Consider the following 26696-nt stretch of genomic DNA (forward strand, 5'->3'; position numbering starts at 1 on the left):
TTTTTGAGCTTTTCAACTTCAAAATCGTAAATTTAAGTAATATTACCATATTTTTTAAAGGAAAAAAATGTCTATGTAGGAGATTACAGTATCTTTGATTTTCGGGTAAAAATTTTAAAAGGTTATTAGTGTAGGAGTTTACATTTGGCCCAGCATTCGGCTTCCGTTTTCCAAAAAGATCAATCTCCAAACGGCTCCCATAAAAAATGGTATAACGAACAGGTAAATTCCTATAGGGCTCCGGTTTTCTTCAGCATAAATACCTTCCCACTTTATACTGACTTCGGATCGTCTTAAAAGAGGTGTGGTTAAAAATTTCTTTGAGTACACTAAGTAAATTATTAAAATTATATAAAAAAAAGCTTATAGTGTAATATTAAATTTTAAATTTTTTACGTTACAAAAATATTTAAAAAATGTGAAAAATGTTTAAATAAAAAAAAAAAAAAAAAAAAAAAAAAAAATCATATATCTGATAAATTTGTTAGGGGCAATTTTTTTATATAGTCCATGCGTGCTATTTTATTTAATGAAAACTCGTTAACGAATTTTTCAATGAGCTTTTGTTTTTTTTTCGATCTCAGTGTAGTAATATGACTTCAAGCTTTAATTTGCATTTTAGATTGTATAAGTATTGGTTTTTCAATATTATCAATATATCCTATATTTTCGGTGTTCCGTTTTATAAATTTTAAATTTAAAAAATATGATACATAAGAATTGTGTATAATACATAACAACATCGTTAAGAAGAGCGTAATAACTTCGCGTAATTATTATGTAAGCTGTTTTAGAAGATAGGCGTGAATATTGTCCAATAATTATTGCAGAATACAATTATACAATAATTAATGTTTGTATATTTTTTTTCGACGGGAGCCGTTTGAAAATTACCTTGTTCGTGAAACATTTTTTGATGGGAGCCGTTTGGGATTCAACGGTAGGATTATGGTTTTTCAAATATTATAATATTTGAAAAACTTCGATCGCCCGCAATGAGTTTTCGACACGTACTTCCCAAAAATGTCAAACCCACATTGCATAATTTTATGGTTTACAGGCATACAATTAGCCGATGAACTAGGATTCAAGGAATCGCTTTCGACTTTGGAACAAAATAGTAAACGTCGTTCAGTCAATGGATTTCCAGTGCCAGGATCGTTTGAACCTCTGCAGTCCTTACCGCAAAAGAACAATCAAGCAGTAAGTATACCTATAATATAAAGCACAATACGCACATTTGTCATAGGTATAATGTATCATCATATTTCTAGGCACATTATAAGTTGGATAATATTTTACCTAACTAACGGTTGTGGTCAGGAAACGTAGACATAGATTTACGCATACGATAATAATATACCCATGTCGTATACGCGTCGCGATCATTCGCCAAATCCATTGTCACTTTTTATTTTTATTCCCTAATACTTTACATAATATAGTCTCGTCCGATATTCCAGTCACGGTGCTATGAAGTTCCGGTATGTCTTAAATTATTCAGTTGACACGGGCTATGAAAAAATACGACTACCTTAGTGCCTGTTCTATATACCATTGCAGGTTACTGTCGAGGTACACGGAAATACGGAAACACTGTTTCCAATCGATATTTAACATAATAAATTATTCGACACGTTTTACAATATTTTCACCGTGATTTAGTTGTATTATACTTTTTCAATGTGACGTTAATTTTTAATCCTTGAGAAAAAAAGCCCTGATTATATTGTATGGCGATAAATGGCTATGTCGTTTGGTTTTCAAATGTTGTTTTAAAAAAAAAAATTATTCACACAGGAAAAAAATTTCTATATCTACCTATAGCAATTTTCCATTGTGAAAATTTAAGACTCAATCAATACTTTCTTGGACTCTGGTTACCTATAAATTGGCGTGTGTTTATTTATTTTATTTTTATGGTCTGTCAGTAGGACTATTAAAAATACTTTAGTCTTAAACATTAAGGGTAGTTTCTGGTAGAAAATTGGATCTATAGTTGTTGTGGAGTGTTAAACAATGCTCTTATTCTCTAATATACAGCAGAGCGACTTCCCCAGTTATTTTATAATAACTTTCTATGAATAACAAAAATATCTAATATCCTAGGATTTTCATAATGTAATTTATTAAAACCAATGTTTTAATAATATAGAATATATTTTAATAAAATAATATTTTGATTTTTCAACTTTAAGTTTTTAAACATTTTTTTTTAAAAACCAAAACAGTTATTGTTGTTTCTTTAATTTCATTGTGAATTTTTAAAATTTTGTCGATATATACTTAAGGCTTACCTACGCATATGAATTAAATTGAAATATTTGTGGAAAAAGTTGAAAAATTATATGTAAATCATGATGCATATGACTATTGTAGGTTAAATATTGTAATGATACATCAGCTAATCCGTGAGAAATTTCTTGTGCCAAAATTGAATTTAATGTATAGAATAATATGGAAATAGTTAGAGTTGTATTGGAAGTACACTTGGTGAGCCCTCTTACGTCTTTAACTCCAAAAAAATTGAATTATCATATAGATAATAAATACTTACAATGTAGTTCACAACTCTCATTTTATAAACTTAATCAGATTATTCTCAATTATTAAAAATCAATTTAATATTTTCTATAATTTTATAATTATTCATGATATCAAACTGAGAACATTTTGATTTTAAAATTATTACCTATTAAAATGTTAGTTAACTTTTTTGACTGTTTTGAATGCGTTAAAAATACATATTTTAGGCATAACGATAGGCTTTTGACTTCAATGTCCTCGTGACCGTGCCCCCTACACTCTCTCATAATCCGTGATTGCATACTCGTAATTAACCAACGGACAGATACAACGGTGATATATCCAAACTAACGTTTAGAAAGGAAACTAAAATGAACAAAGTTATTAATTATCTACAGCATAACCTAAATAATACTTAATACCACAAAACAGCTTTTAACATATCAATATAAACATTAAACACCTGTGCAACTAGGTATTATTATGAGCACATCACTAGGAAAACCAAACATATTTGAAAGTTAGTAATTATTTTGCTTGATTTTGATCTTTTCCATTATTGTTTAATATTTCTTAAACATACTAAAAATTTATCATTTTTTTTAGTCATGTATGTATTTGTAATTATCATCAGTGCTTGACTATAAATATAGCGTAGTTTTTCTACCTCGATAATTACCTATAATTAATTTATTGTTACGAGTAGGATCTGACTCATCTGTTATTTTTTTATTGGTAATAATTACTAAATAAAGTCATCTTATAATATTTAACAAAAATATGCTCCGTGTTATTACAAAAATTATATAACATTTACCATTTAAGTCGATATTATTTATACTCTATTGAATGAAGAACGAATTAAGTAGACTATTTTGTTTTGTTTATTAAATATACTGTATATTGCACCTATACGTACAAACGCCTTATAAACTAAAGTGGTGTGAATATACTAGTACTATACATTTCAAGTACCTATCAGACATCAGTACTTTTAAAAATGAGTGTATTATACTATCTAAATAAGATAATATTGTGTCACTTTCAAGGGAATATCCATTATGATGATTTAATATAATTCATTTATATTTATGACAAACACACACAGCTCACATGATTTTTAAAAAAACCCGATCTCGACATGAATCATGAAATATAAATACTTTCTATTTTACAGTATGGTTTAAACTATCACTAGTTATTCCCAAAAGTTGTTACTTTAAAAAAATTACTATTTCTACAATATATTAATATTATGAGATTTCACTGCAAAGCAACATTTTGAACAAATTAAGGTATTTTCAATAATTTTTTATCATTATTTCTTAAGGAGAACCATATTATAACCAAAATTAAATCTAAAAAACGAATATCCAACACGTGCCGTCCATGGATCATGGTCATATTTTCTGAGAATTTCATATCGATCCTATAATCGAATCTCTTACATCATATTCCAAATCCGTTTGATATGTTAGGAAAAATTGAGAAATACCCAAATGTAATGCAAATATTTTTGATTTTATTGTATGAAACACACTAGTTTCCCACATATACAAAAATATCAGTATATAATTTTAATTTTGTATAATATGTGTGTGTTTATTTTTTTGCTGTGCAATACAGACCAAATTCTGCCACATAAACGCATGTGACTCCGAGCATATAATGTTATGGCAATACTTGTAGGAATAGGTTCGTTTAAAATGTGTAAGGTAAAATAACGTACAAACTTGACTAAGTACAACAATTTGTGTACGTTAAAAATTTCACCATTTCTAATTATAATTATAAGATAGCATCAGAATATCATTCAGTGTAGTTAGAAACACATACTTTGTACGTAAAGAGAAAAAAATCTTTGTAAATTAATGATATTCATAAAAATAAAATAAATTGATTTAGTTCCACTAAACTATGTGATACACTTGATATTTGTTATAAACTAAACTGCTCAAAAAAAATATCGCTATTATTATGTATTAATTATACAAATATTTATTTTCTTAATTAATGAAATTTTATTTAATAAATTCAAAAATGTCTTAAAAAATACAATGTTACACGCTATTCCATTCAATAGTAGTTACACGTCATATTTTTTTGTTTTTATAAATTATATGATATGATACAAGTATAAAAAATAAAAAATATATTGTGACTTTTTGATTTAATACTGCAATTAAAAAATTAATATGCACAAATGCACAAATGCACAATAAACTACCAAATATTGATAACTGTTTACTTAATTGAATTATAAACGTCAAATCACTGCTGAATTATCATTACGCTTACAATTTCACACGATGACCGAACGTATTCGACATGAAAAAATAAAAATGAAATTTGCAATCAGTGATTGTTTATTCCAGACACGACGTCTAGAATAATTTTATATTTTTTTAAATTTAAATTTAAACTTCCACAAAATCCCGGACTGGTAACAGGTGATGACACTGACGGTGATTAACATTGTGGAAAAAATACCGTTAAAAATGTCTGTGGTGCCTTTGCGTGTATATTTGTACAATTAAAACACGGATATGTCGTTAAAAAAGCCCTTCTCTTTTTTATAACCTCGCCCATGCGTGTACGTGATAATTACTTTTTTACTTCATTATAATATTATAAAAATTTAAAATTGTAACACAAAAGTGGTTTTTTTTCCCCGCAGACGACCGCTACAGAAAACAATGACAACCAAGACAGATCGGCTTACGCCAAGATGAACGGTAGGACTGCTGTTGGCGTCGTCACGGTGCCGCCTTTCCGGCCTCTGATGGCCGCGGCCAACAACATGGTGCGCAATGTCAGATTGGCTGCACAACAGCAACAGCAGCAACAATACCAACAACAACAACAAAAACAGCAACAAAAACAACAGCAACAGCAACTGTTGAAGCCACTTCCCGTGCCAGCATTTGCCGCCCTACCCGAGTCCATAGCCAAAGTCGCAGTGGAGCCTGCGCAACCTTCGTCGTTCGCCAGTGGTCATCGGCAATTACCGACGGCTTCCGTAGTGACGCCAATGGTTGGCCGACTGTCCGCGCCGCAGATAATGCAACCTGTCTCGTCTATCGCTTTGATGCAAGCGCAACGTCAGACAATGCCGTCACCGGTGTTTATTGCTCCGCTACAGCAGCAGCAGCAGCAGCAGCTTTTATCACCGATGTTTATTTCGCAGCAGCCGCAACAGCAGACGATGATCATATCGCAGCAACAGCCATCTGTAGTCATGTCACAGCAGCCACAGCAAAAGCCGACGTTGATAACGTCCCAGCAACCACAGCAACCGCAACAACAGCCAACAATGGTCATGCCACAACAGCAACAGCAACAGCAGCAGCAACAGCAACAGCAGCAGCAGCAACAGCAACAGCAGCAACAGCAACAGCAGCAGCAATTTTCGCCTGTATACTACCACAACGCCATGCAACAAGCGGCTAACAGGCGATTCAACGTAAGTATTCAAAATTTTAACATGTTAGAAAATCAATTATTTGTACTGTTTAAACTTTAAAGGTACCTAATATAAACGACAATTGCGTGCGGTTATTAAAAACCATCAACTGCCACTCATGCAGTTGGAACTGTAATGTTTAAGATTATCAACAATAATAAATAGTTTTTATTATAATATTATGTCTGTAAATCAGAAAATGACAATGGTGTATGCATTATTTTTTAATCAACATAACAATATAATATCATCATATATTAGTAACATCAATACATTTATCTGCAGTTTACAACTACTCCCTTTTTTCATAACTGACATTATAAATATTTATATTGTCTAATATGCACGCACGCATTAACTTTTGTCCGTTATAGCAAAACGAAACGAAACGAAATAATATAATATTATGTACACATACAAATAATATTATACATTTATATTGTTCTTTAGTCATCGCCATTTCATTTTAAAAATAATTGTTAACAGTTAGTTTTAGTGTGGTTTTGGCTCTATTGTGTATGTGTGTGTGTTTTATTATAATTTTTAAACCTTACGCAAGACCTTAATTTATAAATTTCCTTGATTTCAAAACGAACTTATAGATACGATTTTCATTTATTTAAAAAAATTGGTTTGATGTCACTTTCACGTTTTTATAATTTGGAAGTTCATAATAGCCATTAATATATTATATAAATAAATATTATAGGAGGCAGGTACTTGTATCTTATGCATTTTAAATTGTATTAGTTTCTTCGTTTGTGATATGTTTACATTAACAAAATTACCTAGGTAAGGTATATTTGATTTAACAAGTTAGATTTGCCATTTCATTTATAAACGGCATGTTTATATTAGCGTAATATATTCTTAATTGAGTAATTTAGTATAAAATATAATAATAACATACAGTACTAAAGTAAAGTTAATGAAAAAAAGTATTTTGAAAAGACGCCCCTTAAAAGCTTATTACCGCGAAATAAAGTTCCATCTTTATATAGTGTATCCTATCATATTGTAATTTACAATTAATCTATATTGTGGATTTATTATTAAGCGCATGTGTATAATAAAATGTAAATTGAATCATGATTTTTTTTAATCTGAATTATATTATAAGTATTAAATTAATTTTAAAATTCTTAATAACTATTGAACATTTCAATAAGTATACAGCTTCTGAATAATCCTATTGGAAACGTACAAAATAAAACCACGGTTCAGTTAATATTAAATTAAAATTCATATTTTCTTATATACCTAATATAAAAATAATTCATTTTATTATTTATGTTGTATATATTTTTAGTTATCGTATATTTATTAAAGTATTAATAATTTAGGACTAGATTGAATAAGTTTTCCTATAATTTCTTCTAAAATCACATGATTCTACTCGTGTTGCCAATGCCTATTGAAATTTAGAAATTAGCAATTTATTTTTCTATTTGTTTAATTTGTTTGATTTCTTCAATTATATTATAATATCTACAGAATGTTTTTTACAACATATCTTATATCCGAAAATAACTGTATATATTTTTGCATATTCTATTTAATATTTTTTATTATGTACACAGAAGGTTAAAGCTCATTTCTATCCCATTTTTATACTAAATTATACATTTATACAATTCTATTAAATATGATACGCCCAATAAAAACTGACTAATATTGCATATTATGATTAAATATTTGATTGAAGTTTAACTTGAATTTTAAATACCTAAAATGTTATTAAAATGTAAACATGTTAAATAAATTTATGATAATCCATAATAATACTTTATAATTAGATACTAAAATGTCATGTAGCATGTTAGGCACGCAACTGTAAAATTATGGTTTTATATGGATTTTACACATTTATCGTTGAATACCAGTTATATTGTATTACCATGTAAATACAATAAATTCAAATTAATTCCAATATAACGGTCAGAGACGAGAATTCATAATTATCTATCCTTTCAAGGAACCTGTGAATAATATTGGTGACATTATATGCGTCTTATCTAGTCACACCACATTCAGTTTGTAATCTTCGGGAAATGCATGAATCGTTTTACCGTACCGGAAATGATGAGGCTTGCAAATATTATAATTTATAACACCATATTAATTATAAATACAATTAAATAATGAATTATGATAGTACGTACGAAACTCGTTCTTCTATGATTTAATTACTCAGCACACCATTATTTACAATTTATTATTTTATCTTATTATGCTGGACTCGCAGACGACGACGTGAAAACGATTTGATCGGGATTCGAACTACGTGACGAACGTAAAAAGATATCAATCAGCGCCCAACCACGTTTTCTAGACTGCTTTCAATTGGCCGCGGCGGATAACAACCATGGTTGCTCACTCACAACTAAACCACGTATTATACCACGGTTGAGACGAGTGGTAACAGAATATTTATATCACGGCCGCCGTCTATATATAGTTTACGGTACCGGTGAATTTTGGTTTTCAACTTCCGATGATTCTCGACGAGTTATTGTTCATGCCATGTTCCCGCCGCCCGCGCCATCGGCAATGAGTGTGTTAATTAGATTCAGAAAATCTGGTCGTCTATGGCGGAGTGTTTCCTGTTCGAGTCTTGATCAAACAGTTTTCATGTCGTTTTCCGCGAACGTGTATGATTAATATTACTGTATTGTGTGCGATGTGATTAATTCTAGCATAACGAATCTTGTACGGATTATTATATTTATACAGATATCATATAGAAAGTATTCACTATTTTATTATTAGTATGTTATTATATTTGTGAGCCGCATTTTCCAGTACGCTGAAACACGTCGCCCATTTCCCGAGGGTTATAGTCAAGGTAAGACGTGCGTGATTAGTCATCAAACATCTATGTAACTTACATTATTCACAGATTATTCGTACGACTCTACTTCCGTTATTTAGAATTTATTTTAGTTGTACTTGATGTGCCAATAGTATAATAATATAGGTCTGTATAATTATCCTTATCCCTTGATCATGGAAATTTTAAGTACGTATCTAGCTGCTATCAATAATTGTTAAATTTGTTATAACACATTTTATACGTTTTACTGTTTTAGTCATAGTCACATTAACACTAGGTATATGGTATATCTATATATATATTATAAATATTTATATTACTTAATACTAATTATATTTTAATTTAAAGCTTAAGCAACATTTTTTCTTTAAATTGTTTCAAAACTGAATTCAAATTTTTGATACTGTAAATTTAAATATTTTTACAATGCAAAAAGACAACAAATCTTTATAAAATACAAACATATAAAAAATAATATATAAAAAACTAAAATTGATTCAAAGATTCAAAGTAACTGCCTACTTTGGTATAATAAATACATTTTATTTAACCCATAATAATAACAGAATATGTATATATTTTTTTTTCATAAACACAGTTCTGTTAAATTAATGGTAAGATTGCTAAAAATTGTTATAATTTATTTATCTGTAAGTGCATTATTGCAATAATTTCGTCGAGAAAGTAAAAATTATATGACCCCGATTCATAGAATGAACATTCTTCGTAATATGAAGTCTAATTAATACTATCAGGCTGCTGCGTACAAAGTTATAGTAGCTAATACCTATATTTAAAATACATTATTGTATGATTGTTATACGATGACAAAATGTAAATCGTTGGCCCTTAAGTTAAAAGTAATACTTTATACTGATGTTTATTTATACATAAATGATGCATTAAGTTTTACCAGGTGGAATCATATTTCGTTTTAGGTGTCAATCTGCGTCTAAATGATTTCAATATCTTATTTTTATATTTTTTCCATTATTTTAATCACTAATTCATATTTTCATTAGGTTAACAACAACTTTGTTTTAATAATGATTACACTTATTAGTTATTATGTTTATTAATACTAGACGTGCACGGGTCTAACATCGTCGATAGAGTACATTAACACCAATATGATGAGTTAGACATTTTATAGTCTTGGTATATTGTGAAAAAAATACATTATTATACAACGTAAACCTACATAGGTACTAATGACATGTATGCCGATGGATTCCTATAGGAGTGTAATCCCTTCTATACCAAATCATTAAATGTACATTATTTAAATATAATTATTTTTCACTTTGAGCTAGCCATAAATCAATTCATAATATTCTGTGTGTAATATTATTTGAATGTGTTTTTATTATTTTTATAAAACGTGTATGTATTGAAAAATTCTGACTATAAATAAATTAAATAGTTATTGCTACGAATTTAAATTTATAAGAATTTACACAACAAAATATAACTTTAAGTTTCATTATTACCAACATTATTTGTAAACTGTATTAAAAGCTTACTTGAACATATTATTTTATATATTAAAATTTAACTATAATTTATAGTATTTCCATTTTAAAATACACATCAATCCTACAATTTTATTTACCAATATTAATTTTAATATTATATAATATTCTGAGTGGTGAATAAACTATATTAATTAAGTCGATAGGTACTTTTGAACTAAATATTAAATAATATACAGTTTAATATACACATAAAATTACTATAAAAATTAATAATTATTCTCATAATATATTTGTTATAAACTCATATGGCAGACTACAAACATTACAATTCAAATTCAAATTATGTAAATTATTGAAAAAGGAACATTAAAATTCACTTCAATATTTTTTTATGATATTGGATACTTGAATGATGACTACACGATTCAGATCTAATTAGTCTAACTAGCAGCTGTGTCGTATCACATTTTACAACAGCTTATGAGTGATAAAATCAATAATACTATGAAGTTGAGCATAATTTTATGATAAAACATCATATATCTACATATATACGAATATAAAACACAATATTATGATATATCAAGTAGGCCACTGAATGCAATGATAATGCTAATTTTATTTTAGCTTACTCTTTCTAAATGAAAACATTTTAACACAGTCACGCCATGATTGTATTTAGCACCTAACTAAAATAACAACTATCATTTTTTTTTTTTTTTCATAATTTTCTTAATTTTTTTTATACATAAAAACTATACTCAATTACCTAACAATTATAATAAACTTTTTTATCCTTTTTAGTATTTAGTATTTTACTAAAATTTTATCAATTATTTGACTCAGTGGTTTCTTTTAATGCTGTATTTTATGATGTTTCTTCACAATCATCGAATCTTATCAAAATGCGGTCTTAAAATACCCTTAAATAATTGCCATAAAAAAATTTAAAAAAACCAAACATATATAATTTAAATACAGATAATATATTAGATACATGTAATGTTGATAACTTTATTAAATATAAAATGAACAATTAGAAATTGTATTGACGAAATTATAACTTCACAAGACATTAATTTTTTTAAATCCATGAACATTTACAATAATTTACGATATTTCTATAATAAATAATAAACTTGAGTGTTTTTTATGATTAAGTAAAAAAATAAAAAATATTTTGCGTGCTTAAATAATTATTTTAGATTCTAAGCGGCACGATGAAGAAATTGATTCTACAGCGATGTTTTTTTTTTATCTGTCATCGCGATTTGGAACAATAAAAATGCTATTATTTTCAACTTAACAGTGGTTTTTTGGTAGAAAATTGAATCTAGTTGGTACCTTGGAGGATCAAAATTAAAAAAGTCCCAATAATTTTCTAGTATTCAGAAACAATCAGAGGGGAATGAGAAACCGGAATTTATACGCAAACTCAGTTTTTGATGAAATCTATTTTATATTTATTGTTGATATTTGACATTTTTATCAAATGTTTACACAGTTTAACTTCTAAATACTAGATAATCTTGAACATTGAAACATTGTCCGCTATTAAGAGGGTTTAGTTTGTAAAAAGTATGTAGTTTGTCTTAAATAAACCGCTATTTGAAGAAGTCCATTTGGGGAGGTTTCACTATTTCAATATATCATGTGAATGATAAAATATTAAAATTTAAAAAATCATTTTACTTTTCTAGAGCTATTTACTATAGACATTTTAGATTTTAGATTCTTTAAATTTTACTTGCTAATAAATTAAAATGTCTATAAGCAGTCAAAACATATTAAAATTTAATACATGATTCTTTTTAAGTTTTTATATGATTTCAGAAAATAAATACCGAAAATATGTAAGTGAGATTTTTTATAATCCTTTGAAGTTCAAATTAAGACATGATCCGTCAAAATTACGGAAGTTTATAATCATTCTGTGATTAAAAATGTATAAAATGTTCAAAGTATATACCTAGCTAAAGTTTTCAATTTAAAATAAGATTTCTCATAAGTACCATCATCAAACAAAAATATAAAAATATATATAAATACAAAGATATTTAATCAAAGAATAACGATTTTAGTTTTTTTTTTTGTAATTTAAAAGTATAATTCGTAAATGGGTAACTTTTAAAGTATATCATTATTACAACATATTATAATATACAATGACATTTTCAAATGTAATTGTTTGCCAAAAATGAATTCTACTTACTGTTATTCTAATATAGTAAAATAAATAACAATAATATATCATAAAATATACTTATTAATGCTGTAGGCTGACAGACCGATTTAGCTTATAATCGTTTTTCGTATACAATAATTTTATACCATTGAATTTGAATTTATCACATGCAATACAGTCGACCACTTTACTGTACAGCAAAGCTGTACATGTGCACATATAAACTATTATATATATTTTTACTGACAAAAAAATTTGAAAATCACTCAATGAACATGACGCAAAAGAAAATTATTGAAATATGAATTGAATATTATTATATCTTGTACAGTTATATAAATATTTAATACAAATATATTATGTAAAAAAAAAAACGGGTAAGTGGGTATCGCTCTGCTGTACATTGGGGGTGGGGTGGACCTCTGACTAGGGTAAGCTAAATTTGAATGCAATGATAGGTATCATTGTATACGAAAAACGATTCTGAACGGAGACGGTTTATCTTTCTAGGATATATTATAGATTATTAAAAATTTTCAAATGTTAGATTTAAAAAGAAAATGTTTTATGATTTTCTAGTATTTAAAATAATTTGCAAATTTTCGTGATTTTACGTATTTTGTCAAAATTTGAACTTTGAATGCTTATAAAAAATATTGTGACTATGTATTACTTTTATTTTTCAACTGCTATTGTAACAATATGTTAAGAGCCTTGTATTACATTTTCAAGCTTTTCTACCAAACAAATAAATTTTTATCGATATTAATTTAAAAAAAAACTAATAATGATTGAAAATTGCATATACCTATAAATAGTTCAACTTAAGTCGAAATTATTTAAAATCGTATGGTATTTAAAATCGTATGGTGGATAGAATAGGTATACTTATATAAACATTTGGCGAAAATTTCATATACCTATGGTAATTTTTTTTTAGAGTTACATCAAAAACCAAAATCGATTTTTTCGAAACTGATTGTAAGTAAAAATTACCGTTTTTTCCTTAATTTATAGTTTTTTTATCCCGATCATTTAGAAAAATACCCTCCCCCCACCCCCAAAGTACCAACTAGATTCACTTACTGATCTAACAAAGTACTGAAGTCGAAAATTGAAGCATTTTTACTGTCCCAAAACTTGATAACAGATACAAAAAAAAAAAATAATAATAAAATAAAAATACACACACACATCATGGTAAAATCAATACATTCCTCGCTCCACTCAGAATCTAAAATAATAATTAGTAGTTATGCTGATGATTGAATTTAATGTGAGATGAGAAGTTGGTGGTTTACAAACAGTTAAATTTACTTCATTTTTTGAACCTTGTATTAAATGCTCAAATCTTAGAATTAAAAAGAAAAACTTTTATGAATTTCTATCTAAGATAATTTGAACATTGCCGTAATTTTTACGTATTTAGTCAAAACTTGAATTTTAAATGCTTATAAAAAAAATTCATGCATATGTATTTTTATAATTTTTTAATCACTATAAGATTAACTTGTAAGGAACTTTTTATTAAATTTTCAAGTATTTTGAAAAAAAAATATATCAACACTTATATAAAATCGTTTGAGGAAAAATCGTTATCGTTACGCTCTTTCGTAAAAATTTAAAATTCAAATGCACTTAAAATTTTTCCTATAATGATGCTTCGAGTTTTCTCTATAGCTACTTGAAGGAAAACTTATGAAAAACATAGTGTTGTATTTTTAATCCTTAGTTATAAACATAACAAATTTTATTATTTTTCAACTTAAAAATTACTTGCAAATTTTCGCAATTTCGCCGTTTTCGTAAATATTTGAGTTATAAACGCTTATGAAAAAAAATTGTGTCTAACGATTTGTAATTTTTTTTAGCTACAATAAGAACAACTGATAGGGAACCTTGTATTAAATTTTCAAGTGTTTTTGGTTGTCCAAAATTTTTTTACCGAAACTTCAAAAAAAAATTCTTCTAAAAATCGAAAATTTCAGTGGTCTATAAATAACTAAAAAAAGTCAAACATTTTGAAAAATAAACTGTGTATAGATAACACTAACATAAACATTTGGTTAACATTTCAAGTATTTACAGTGAAAATTTCAAATCGAATAATAACCATATAAAAAAATCGATTTGGTCGAAAACTAGTTATGCGTGAAAATTCCCGTTTTTCTATCACTTTTTTTTTTTGTTTTTCTCGATTTTTTTTTTAAACTGTTGGAAAATGTTTACTTTTGACCTTTATTATAATGCACCAAGGATATTCACTTTTCCATCGGAAACCACCCCCAAAGTTTGAAATTGAAACATTATTTCGACTAGTTATGATGTAGGTACACCGACACAAAAAAAAAACACACATCATTGTAAAATCAATACATTTATCACTCCGTTCAGAATCTAAAAACTGAAAAATTTTATAAGGTGTCATTTTAACCGTTTGGGAAGCACTGACTGTTAGGAAAACTGATGAATAGTTGGAATTTAGATGTGGTGCAGTATAAGTTACTATTGGCGCTTTACTAAATACAAAAAATGAAAAAAAAAAATTTTTATAACCATTTAATTAATTTAAAAAGAAAATTATATAAAAATTATTCATAAATAATTTTGTCACTTTTTATATTAATATTTTTACGTTATTTACGCTATTTTTATATACATTCATATTTAATGGTAAAATTATATAATGTAACATTCAATCATGTTTAAAAGTTTAGAAACCCATTAATCATCAATACATATATATAATATATATTATAGAGGACTTTGAACTGTTTTTACGTGTAACTTTTATCTAGGTGAAGCGTTATAATGTTGCATCATTACTCAAGTCTATATACATATTTTAAATAAAAATTTATTGATACGCATTTTAAAATAGCATATATCAGTGTTTCACAATCTGCGGTTAACAACTCCGAGGTTTAATTTATTATTTATTTGTAAACAACACGTATGATAATATTATTATTTATAGCATCTATGATTGCATACATTTTTATATCTAAAACCTACTCACAGTTATAATTTACAAATAACACAATAATTATGTTTTTTTTTCGTAACAATAAATTGCCTTAGATATTCATTTGATTTTTAGATGTTTGTATACGAAATATTTTTTTAAATTATTTTATTGGTTTTCTTAGACCTAAAAATGAATATTTAAAAATAGTTACTTAAAATAATAAGCATAATATCGATACAAATAGTTATAAGTTATAACTTCTGAGAAAATATCAAATAAATATATTTGTATAATGTCTATATACAAATGACCTTTTGAAAATATATTTCATAGAGTATAGAGTTAATAATAATACCGTATGATCAAATTATATAATGGAATTAAATTACAATGATTAACACACATTATTTCTGTACAAACTATATAGTGTACATATAGTATATACATACAGTATGTATTATGTAATGTATGAAAAGTAATAACAGTTACGGTATTTTACAACAATTTGGTGGAAATAGACGGTTGGAAACTTTCATGTCTGGCATCATACAACGCGTCATCTATTTTAACACGAGCTTTGTGACGAAGTGACCCTTCTCCAAAAATATATATACCTATGCTTAATAAAGTTGACACTAACCTTTCTCCACTACACGTACTGTGCTTCTTTTCATATCATCAGCTATATTACAATATTATTTTTATGAATGTTATTTTATTATAATCCAGCCAACTATTCTCCATTAGTGCGCCACTATAACAGTAATTTATCTAGGTTTATGTATAGTCCTTTGTAATCGGCCGTATCACACGTACTTTAATTTCCTTTCATTTTAGGACCGTACAATTTTGCCTGTTTTGTGTTAAAACGCTATGAATCTTATGTTCACACTTGTCCCAATTTCACCCCGTACCCCCTTCGGGTACTATGTGGTTTCTATTAAATTAGATTCATGCTCACTTAAATTGACAGTAGATTAAGTTATTTCTCAAATATTATTTATATATTTTTAGGCAAATCCCGCATAACTCAACTGATATAACTTAAATAAATTTGGTTTTTATATTTACGTATATCAATATAATATTATCACTCGCATGATTATACAGGGTGTAACAATTAACACTTCACTATATTATATTTATACGTTTTTTGTTTGACATTTTTTTGATAGGCTTTCGGCCAAAGTCCGCAAAACTCGGTAGACGTACGGCCGATAATTGTGATGCCCTCTATACCCACAGCTGACGATCGAAAGAAGCAAACTGACAGTAATTCACCCCTGTCAAACGAAGTAGATCCAGCGTCAATGATGTCGCTGTTCAATGTGGCCGCCGCCAACAACGTGAGCGTTGAACAGCTGGCCATGGCTCTCCGACAACGGCAACAACAACAGACTTTTTACCAAACAGTCACCGATAATATAACTACACCTACTCCGACCACAACTGTTAGCGCGTTACCTACCACCACTACCACACCACAACCGCCGCCAGCACTTACCTCAGCATACTTTTCGGATGAGCAACAGCCGGTCGCTAAGAAAATAGCAATCAAACCATATAAGTCGAAATACTCGGGCAGCCACAAGGTGATGAACGCCCCTAAGGAATACTATCCTGTTGGATACGACAAGAACTTCGACGACAACTTTGTTTCCAAAGTTGACCTACCTGACACAACATTCAGTTGCGGCGACCAGAAACATTTTCCTGGATTGTATGGAGACGAGGATTTGGGTTGCATGGTAAGTGTTAGATTATTATTAATGGGTATTTAGGAAATAGGTTAACTTTTTTATATTAGTTTCATTGCGGAATTATTTCACAAGAATCAATTCCTATAATTAATAAATTGCGGGTACATAATATTATTATTATCACTTTCAAGTAAAATTAACATTGATAGAGAATAAAGATAATATTAAGATATTCATTTTTTTTTTTATTTATCACAATATAGTTTCTGATAAATTTAAGAAATTGATGATCTTCAAATGTCAACGATTGAGTGAACTGCATACGATTAAAAGAGGGCTAAATATATTTTTATTATTTATTGTCGCTTCGACTTAATTGTTTTTTTTCCATGAAAATAGCAAATCCACTCAAAACTGTATATTCAAAAATTATATGATCACTTTAATGAATAATATGATCTATTATTAATAATATTTTTTAGTTAATACAATAAACAAAACATTAAATTTGTTACGATCTACCCTTGATTGTAATGGTTCTTATTATTTAATGCATAAATCAATTTGAGTGATTTGCATCTATTAAGTAGTTTAAATGCAAAATAAATGAGACTTATTTACAATTTATATTAATTTTATAATAACTACGTAGTACGTAATAAAGTATTAATACATATTTTATACGATTATATGTATTACATAATTTTTTCGTTTGTAAATCGTATCAAACAGAAATCCAGATTTTTCACATTAGTTTAAAAATATAAAACAACTAATGTACAATAACAATATTATGTTATCTTTAGTTATAACTCCTCGTTTGACGGTTGACCTGTTAAAAGACTTATGAAGATTTATGAATAGTTCATATATGGACATAATATATTTGTCACTATACCTACCGATAACGTATTGTTGTCTGTATATAATAAATGGATACGTGTACAAGTTATTCTGTTCTTGAAGATGAGGGACGTATTAAGTAGTATTCAATAGTAGGTAGGTATGTAATTAAAATTGATTACAGGGTGTAACTGAGTTGAACACTTCTAAAAGTAATCATGTTTTGTGCTCGTCCATAAATAAATTGATTGATTGGATTTTATTTTTGAGAAATAAATTTATATTTCCGAAGGAATTGTCATCAAGATCTATGTATAAAGTACATATTTGATTCACGTCTATCAGAATAATTTTTCATATTTTATACATTTATTATAAATATAAATGATTTATACATTATATCGTTTCACATACCTTTTATTCTAAGAGGTGCTCTACCTGAAATTTACTTTCAAACAACCGAATCCCCAACTCAAACTAAACACATTATAACTAATCTTAGGCAGGCATTTAACCTGGAGTCCTAAAAAATAAAAGAAAGGTTCTAAACACTAGACATCATTTATTACGCACTATTTTCAATTCCAAAATTTAGATTAACAGCAAACTATTACCTTATGGCTTATATATAAATCAATTCTAAAATCCATCTGAGCTTATGGTATCCAAATATTGGGATGTACCAAGCCTTCCTAAATTATTCGTAACGTTATTTTTTTTGTCCAATAAATTATATTTATTTAAATTATTGTTATTTCAGACTTCAGAACAATGAGGTTAAACCTCTCTTTTCTCAACCCAAATCATAAATGCCATTACAGGTATTACAACTATTTTTGTTCCGGTTTTTTTAGTACCTTTTAACTCTGGCTAATCAACGGTTATCAACCTAAATTTGGGTCGCAAATGATTTTGAATGGGTAGCCAAAAAATAAATTATAAAAAAATGTATTAATAGATGTAATACAAGTGATAAAAAAAAAATTAAGATTAATAGTTTCTTTAAGTTTTTGCGATTGAAAAAATTAAGATGGCAGGGGCAGATAAACAGTATCCTATGGAACATTATTTTAAAAATGTTGTACGAGAATTGGGTAAATATTTCAGGCCATCAAAACACAAAGGTAGAGAATCGCTGACCTAGATCTTTACTTTCTTGTTAAATATTAATTGTTTTATTTTTGAAAAATTACCATATCTTTACAAATATCTACTATAGGCCTTATTTTAATATTATTAATTATTATGGATTATATTCAGTTACATAGAAATTGAAATATTTACTTGTTTTTTATTATGTTATATCAAATTACAAACGATAAAAATCAACGTAAACACTAAACAATCTCACATTTAGGAATGTGATATTATTATTATTTTAATATTTACTTATTATTTATCATATAGGATGTCCTTCATATGATAATAGATAAAGAAAATTGTTGTTACCCAGTGTTTAAAGTTATTTTGTCAATTTATAATTTTATATAATTATGATTATCGCTTAACTAATAAAGTAATAAGTAATAACTATATATCTGTGATCTATTGTATACAACAATAAAAAAGTTAAACATTATTTCATAATAATATGAATTGAACCTATGATTGTTCAAAATAAGAAAGGTTAGGTTTTGCATAATCAAATCAACAAACATTATTACAAAAATATTGTTGAAATTTAACCGTTTAAATTAAATATTTTTACATATAATTTATTTTTATTTATTTTTAATAATCATTTTTCAAAATTATATTTTAGATAATTTTTAAATCTCATCACGATATAGTATAATTCTTTTAGTATATTACGCATATGAATTAACCTTTGCGAATATTAGTTATACTCTGTAATCTGTGTATGTTACATCAAAATAGAAAATATTTTATACTAATGATAATATTTTAAAATACAGAAATGTAATTGTACATCGAAGGCTGTGAAAGGGTTAATGTTAGTGTGTATGGAACTTATAGACTTAGAAACTATTGAATCAATACTCAATAGGCACCAAATTATGCACACAAATTACTTAAGAAACGAGAGTGTTCAAAGTTTTGTTATTAAATGACTATAGGTATTATTTTGATTACATAATATAGAGTTGCTATTATATCAGAAATAAAACAGACTTTTATATAATCTATAAATATATATAAATTAATGTATGTTTGTAGTAGCTTACTTACATAAACAAAAAATATTTAACTGATTTTGGCAAAAATATAAAATGGTTTTGGGAGATATCTTGAGAGTTTAAAGAGTACTTTGAACCACTTGAGAAATTATAACAAGTGCTATAATATCAAATGCGCCACAAGTGTATTTCATCTTGTCTTCGTCGAATAAATTCACAAATAGAGCTAATAGATACACCAATGCAAATTTCCCCGTCAATTGAAGTACACTTATATAACTTTGTATTTTATATTTTCTCATTTTTTATGTGTGAACTCGGAATGTAAAGCTATTATTATAAAAATCGGCATTAAACTATTAAGCACACAGATGTATTTTTCATTTTTTTTGTAGAAAATTTATTATTGGAATGTTATATACATATAATATACTACATTTTATCTAATTGATTTTGCAGTAGCTTTTATAATGCTGCTAAGATATAATGGCAAATAAGTATGACTGATGACCAAGCATAGTTTATTATGAGGAAATGTCATATTATTACATGCAGATTATAATTATGATGTGGTTGATGGGGAAAAAAAAACCGCTAAAAAAAATAATCTGCATGAATATTTTAACATTATGGTTGGACATTGAAATCTTATATGCACTTAACTTCGTTCGACAAATGAAAATGTGACTATGCGAACCTAATCATAAAAATACGATGTGAACTTTTAGACTCCACTATTGGAAAATTAGACAAGGGTCGTTGCCGCAGCGAAATATTCTCGTCTAACACCCAATGGTAGAGTGTTTTGCACAGATAACGAAAATCCACACACATTTGCCTCGTGAGTAGGTGTACTTGTACATAATGTCTAACCGTGTTAAATAATAATAATAATAAAAACAACAGTAGCTATAATATCGTTCCAAATTATATAGCGAGATTATATTATTTTGTTACGAACTTAAATAGGTAGTTTTTTTTTTTCATTTTATCATTTGCCATTGATAGCTAATAAACAAAAAATAGTACATGCTTGTCGAAAATCTGTAATCCAAATTAGATGAGATAGTAAATAGTTTATCGTTATTTTTTAATTTATTAATTCCATCCCTTTAAAATCTCAAAATACCTAGCTAACAATCCGTTGAAGGAAAATATATAATACCTACGTATTTATTCACAGTCAGGAATAAATATCAATCATAAGTAAAAAAGAAGTATACGCAAATTATATGACATAAAAGTTACGTTTGATAGATATAATTAATAATATGACAATATTTATACATTCGATTTGATACCTATTTTTGGAGTAATCATTATTATTATCAATATCATATTATTATATTTGTTAAATTTTTAACGAAATTCGATGACGTACAACTTTATAATCATCACACCATATCTCTAAAAACATGTATGTTCATTTTTATTATATTCTTACAGCATACTATCTCATAGAGCTTATGTTATTTTATTGTATAATTTCGTTATTTAATAGTATGACATCATATCAACTCAAAGTTCATTGAAATGGGACCTTAATATTTTAATTTAATCAACCCACTTTAATTTCATAATGATTAGTTGCTTTATGACTGGAAAGATTAATATAGGTCTTAATTTACTATCTAATGTTAAAAATTACGACGTTATATAAGCTATATATCGATTTATCAAACGTATAATAAATTTATTTTCATTCAGAAGAAGGATATTTTGGATTATTACGCAAAATAATATTTTTACCCATAAATTTGATGGATAGGTTATAGTTCTCTCTGAAGTCTAAACAAAAATAAATAACAAACTAAGATGAATTCTAGACGTAAAATTTACTATGTACGTATAGCAAGACGGATATAATACATGTGGATATATATGGCGTTCTCTTAATTCAATATTCTTGAACATTTAAAAGACGAAGACTATCCAAATGTGTCGACGTCTAAGTGTTATAATTTCTTATATATAATGCCGTGTTTATTAAAGACTAGGTTTTTTTAAATAAATAAATCTCCTTTATATAATTATTAGTTTTAGATTCTGAGCGAAGTGATAAATGTATTGATTTTACAATGATGTGTGTGTTTTTTTTTTTGTGTCTGTGTACAGCAAACCTAGTCGAAATAATGCTTCGATTTCAAACTTTGGGGGTTGTTTCTGATGTAAAATTAAAGATTCTTGGTGCATTAGAAAGGTCAAAAGTAAACATTTTCCAACAGTTTTCAAAAAAATCGAGAAAAACAAAAAAAAAAAATGACAGAAAAACGGGAATTTTTACGCAAAACCAGTTTTCGACCAAATCGATATTTTTATATGGTTGTAATTCAAAAACTAATCACTGTAAATACTTGAAATTTTCACCAAATGCTAATGTTAGTGATATCTATACACAGATTAATTTCCAAAAATTTTCGATTTTTTTTGAGTTATTTATAGACCACTGAAATTTTCAAATTTTATGAAAATTTTTTTTTGAAGTGTTGATAAAATTTTTATGGCCCTATAAAATTACTTTAAAATTTAATACAAAGTTCCTCATAAGTTATTCTTATAGTGATTAAAAAATTATAAAAATACATATGCACGATTTTTTTTTATTAGCATTTGAAGTTTAAATATTGACTTGATACGTAAAAATTACGAAAATTTTCAAATTATCTTAGATCGAAATTTATAAAAGTTTTTCTTTTTAATTCTAAGATTTGAGAATTTAATACAAGGTTCATAATATAATTTTACAATAGCAGTTTAAAAATAAAATAAATGTAGAGCTCAATTTTTTTTTACATGTATTCAAATTTTAATTTTGACAACATACGTAAAAATCACAAGAATTCGTAAATTATTTTATCCTAGAAATTCATAAAAAATTTTCCTTTTATACCTAAGATTTGAAAATTTAATACAAGGCTCCTAAAATATTTTTACAATAGCATTTGAAAAATAAAAGAAATATATAGCCACATTTTTTTTTTTTACGTGCATTCAAATTTTAATTTTGACAACATACGTAAAAATCACGAAAATTCGCAAATTATTATAAGCTAAAAATTCATAAAAAATTTTCTTTTTAAATTTAAGATTTGAAAATTTAATACAAGATTCCTTACAAATTTTTCAATCTTTATCACAAAAAAAATGTTCACCGGAAATTCAAATTAAATTTTTATTAGCATTCGAATTTCAAATATTGACAAAAATTCGTCAAAACCATGAATATTTGCAAATTATTTTGTAGTTCAAAATTCATAATATTGTTTGTATTTATATCTAAGGTTATAAAATTTAACACTAAGTTTTCCATAAGTTTTGCTTCAAATAGCTATAGAGAAAATTTGAAGCGTCATTATAGGAAACATGTTTTGAGCGTTTGAGTTTTAAATTTTTATGAAATCGCGTAATGATAACGATTTATCCTCAAACCAGGTATATGTATATCTATGATAATATAAAGTATTATGAATTATGATAACTACATGCGAACAATTTAATCATTGGTTGTAAGTAGGTATGTCCAAAAAAAATAATGAGTAACATAATATATTAAACTTTGCAATAATTGTAGTTTATTAAATTGAATAATTTTGGAATATTACATGTGTATTTTACAGCATGAAATAGCATCTAAGATCTAATATTATTTAATATTAAACAGTTTTTAATTCAAACTTTCACTATAATGAGAAACATTAAATTTGTGCATACCTTGCGTATATATGTATTGACAGATGCCATGGTATAATACTAATAAAATAAAAATATCATAGTTCACGAATTCCAAATCGATTGCTGAAAAATTATTAATATTTGTTTTTTTTTTTTAACACTTTATACGTTTTTAAATGTTAATAAATCACTATAAAACATTGTTTAAATAATATTTAAATAATGTTTAAATAAAGTTTAAGTATTTATATTTTGATTAATGACGAAAATTGAATATTTTATTTTTGTCATTCTTTATTTTCTCTTATACCTATCTAACATTTAACAAAAATCAAATAAATATAAGGGCATCATTGTTGTGTATGTCAATAAAATAGTGTCACAGTCTCAAAGAGTGACACGCGCGTATCATAGGTTCGTCATCTCTGTTATATGCAGTATATGAACCATAATGGAATGCATACGGCGATGTTGCAAATAATATTATGAGTTGACGCTGCCGGAGCAACTCTATTCTTCTTTTATCCATTATTTTTGATTTTGATTTTTAAATATCCAACTTATACTTTCTTAGTTATAAAATGATTAAATTACAAACATTAAAAACAAGCATCAGACAAAACACAAATTATATTTTGCTTAAGGGTTTTTATAGTATTATGTCGAAGTTTTAATAGGACGTCTCATCCACATGTGTAGTCTCCATCTTGTGTATGTACACATCTACTAGATAACAAATTTTCGTTTACTAGTTTCAATAGTGTGCTGTAATTTTGATAAACCAAATTGACCCATTGTTGAACATTTAAGTAAGAACATTATCTGTGTTCTCTCGTTGGTTTTTTACAATATTCTTATTTTTAAATGAGTTATGAGTATGTAAATTAAAAATAATTGAAAATTGCACATGAGTTCCGTAACTCACTTAAAAATTAATATATTGTAAACAATCAACGACAGAAACTAGATAATTTTCTTACCTATAAGAGTTCAATAATGCTAAAATAATCGCTCAAATATCATAATAAACAGCACAATATTGAAACTAGTGAATGACAATTTGATATGTAGTACATTTGTAAAACGGAGATAACACATGCTGTTACGACATTCTCTTGATGAAATAAGGCAAACATTTAAGTATAATTACAAGTGATAATTGATTGCACATCTCCTTAAATGGAAATTTTTGATTTATACTAGTATCATATAATCAATGTAGGTATATTCATTATATTTAATTTTTATTAATTTTAAATAAAATGTTTAACATTCTTTCCTTAATATTTAAGGCATGTGTAATCAGTAGGGTTTAGCTTTTAAAGCACTAAATATGCACTGTAAAACGCCCTAAAGACATTAAAACAATTAATAATAAAGACAAATTAAAAAAAAAAAAAAATGTAAAAAGTACGACAAAATATTCTAGAAACAATATTATATAAATACTGATACGAGCCTAATCATTTTAAAATTAAAAAGAGTTTTAGTATTTATTTATTTATTTTATTTATATAATAAATAAAAATATTGTTGCCATGGTAAAAATAAGTGTTGAAATATAAACATTCAAAATGTTCGTCATTCATAATTTATTATAGTATTGTAACGGTCACGTCATATTATACATACATCGTTCTTTTGTAATTAAAAGTTATAAAGTCTATTTATATTCTTGTACTTATAGAACTATCGAGCTTCATTAAGTGTTACTTAATTTTATTAATCAAAAATAAACGTACATTTTGATTAATATATAACGATTATGTCAATTATCAGCGAATCGGAGATGTTGAAAGGAGATAATTCGGAAATTGCATCGTCCATAAATGATGTGATGCAACAAGTTTTCGACGATCTTCGGGGAATTAAACAGAACATTTTGGAAAGTATAGATGATTTGCAGACGTCCGGAAGACTTAGCTCAGTTCCGGAGATGGAGAGATCTTCAGCCGACGATCCGCTCGTGCTATCCACGACCGATCGTATGTCGCAGGTCTTCTCAGATCTCCGTACAAATCAGCCAAAAATAGTGGAAAGTCATGGACCCGTGGATTTATCGCTAAGCAGAAGATGTAATTCGATGCCCAATATGCCAGTGATGCATAAATCTTCTGTCACCCAGGACCACCCCGAGGATGTCGCGGTGGATACACTGTCCAGTGACTCGTGGACGACGGTGGAGGATTCAGTCTCGACTGCAGACGAGCCACTTGCAGGACCAATCCCGATAGTCTATGAGAGTACGACATTTTGTTACGATACTCCATTGATGAATACGAAAATAATAACGCCTGTTACTTTAGAAAAATACGAGATCGAACTTGCCCCGTCTACGCTATTGGTTCAGCCGTCTGAGATCGATGGTCTCGAGCATTCGATACCTCGCATTCGAGGCATTCGAGCAGTATCGATGCCCAACATTGCTATACAGTTTGGTGAGGTCGACTCAGAATCTGTAGGTGGCTTTTCAAAACGGTCTAAATCGGTTAGTTCCTTGGAACTGATAACCGACGTCGGTGGTAGTGATGGTGCTGGAAAGGAGCCAACGATAACCCCAGTTATTGCAAGGCGACGTAAATCATTATGGAGTAGGACAAAAAAATTCTTCTTACTAATGATTTGTTGTGGCTCTAGTAATATGCCCCTTAATTAAATGTTAATTATTTTACATCATAATATATGATTCAATGTATATTTTAATAATATTATCTATTTAATCGTTAAAACATTTTTTTTTATTATTATCATAAATTAATCAATATACATATTTAAATTGTGATATGTTCGAACACACCTAACCAAACAATTTAAATGTTTTTCACAGTAGATATGTCATAAAATATATATATTCGAAAACTTTATGTGATATTTAAAGCCTTAAAGTTTTGTT

The 26696-nt window shown here is 27.2% G+C and overlaps 2 protein-coding genes across 2 annotated transcripts in view; both read left to right on the forward strand.

The window, feature by feature from the left end:
* LOC107168213 (mind the gap) overlaps nt 1–26696 on the forward strand; it is a 62223-nt gene that overhangs the window by 30062 nt on the left and 5465 nt on the right. Inside the window, exons 3-5 of the mRNA XM_089222880.1 lie at nt 1061–1203; nt 5204–5989; nt 16626–17198. Coding sequence (XP_089079006.1) covers nt 1061–1203; nt 5204–5989; nt 16626–17198 — 1502 coding nt within the window. The remainder of the gene's footprint in view (nt 1–1060; nt 1204–5203; nt 5990–16625; nt 17199–26696) is intronic.
* LOC149057802 (uncharacterized) lies at nt 25528–26526 on the forward strand. The gene is made up of 2 exons (XM_089222881.1): nt 25528–26046; nt 26110–26526. The coding sequence occupies exons 1-2, from the start codon at nt 25569–25571 to the stop codon at nt 26457–26459; spliced, it is 828 nt and encodes a 275-aa protein (XP_089079007.1). The 5' UTR covers nt 25528–25568; the 3' UTR covers nt 26460–26526.

The sequence above is a fragment of the Diuraphis noxia genome, unplaced genomic scaffold, assembly GCF_037042655.1.
Source record: "Diuraphis noxia isolate RWA-SAM2 unplaced genomic scaffold, SU_Dnox_SAM2 contig0003, whole genome shotgun sequence".
NCBI lineage: Eukaryota > Metazoa > Arthropoda > Insecta > Hemiptera > Aphididae > Diuraphis > Diuraphis noxia.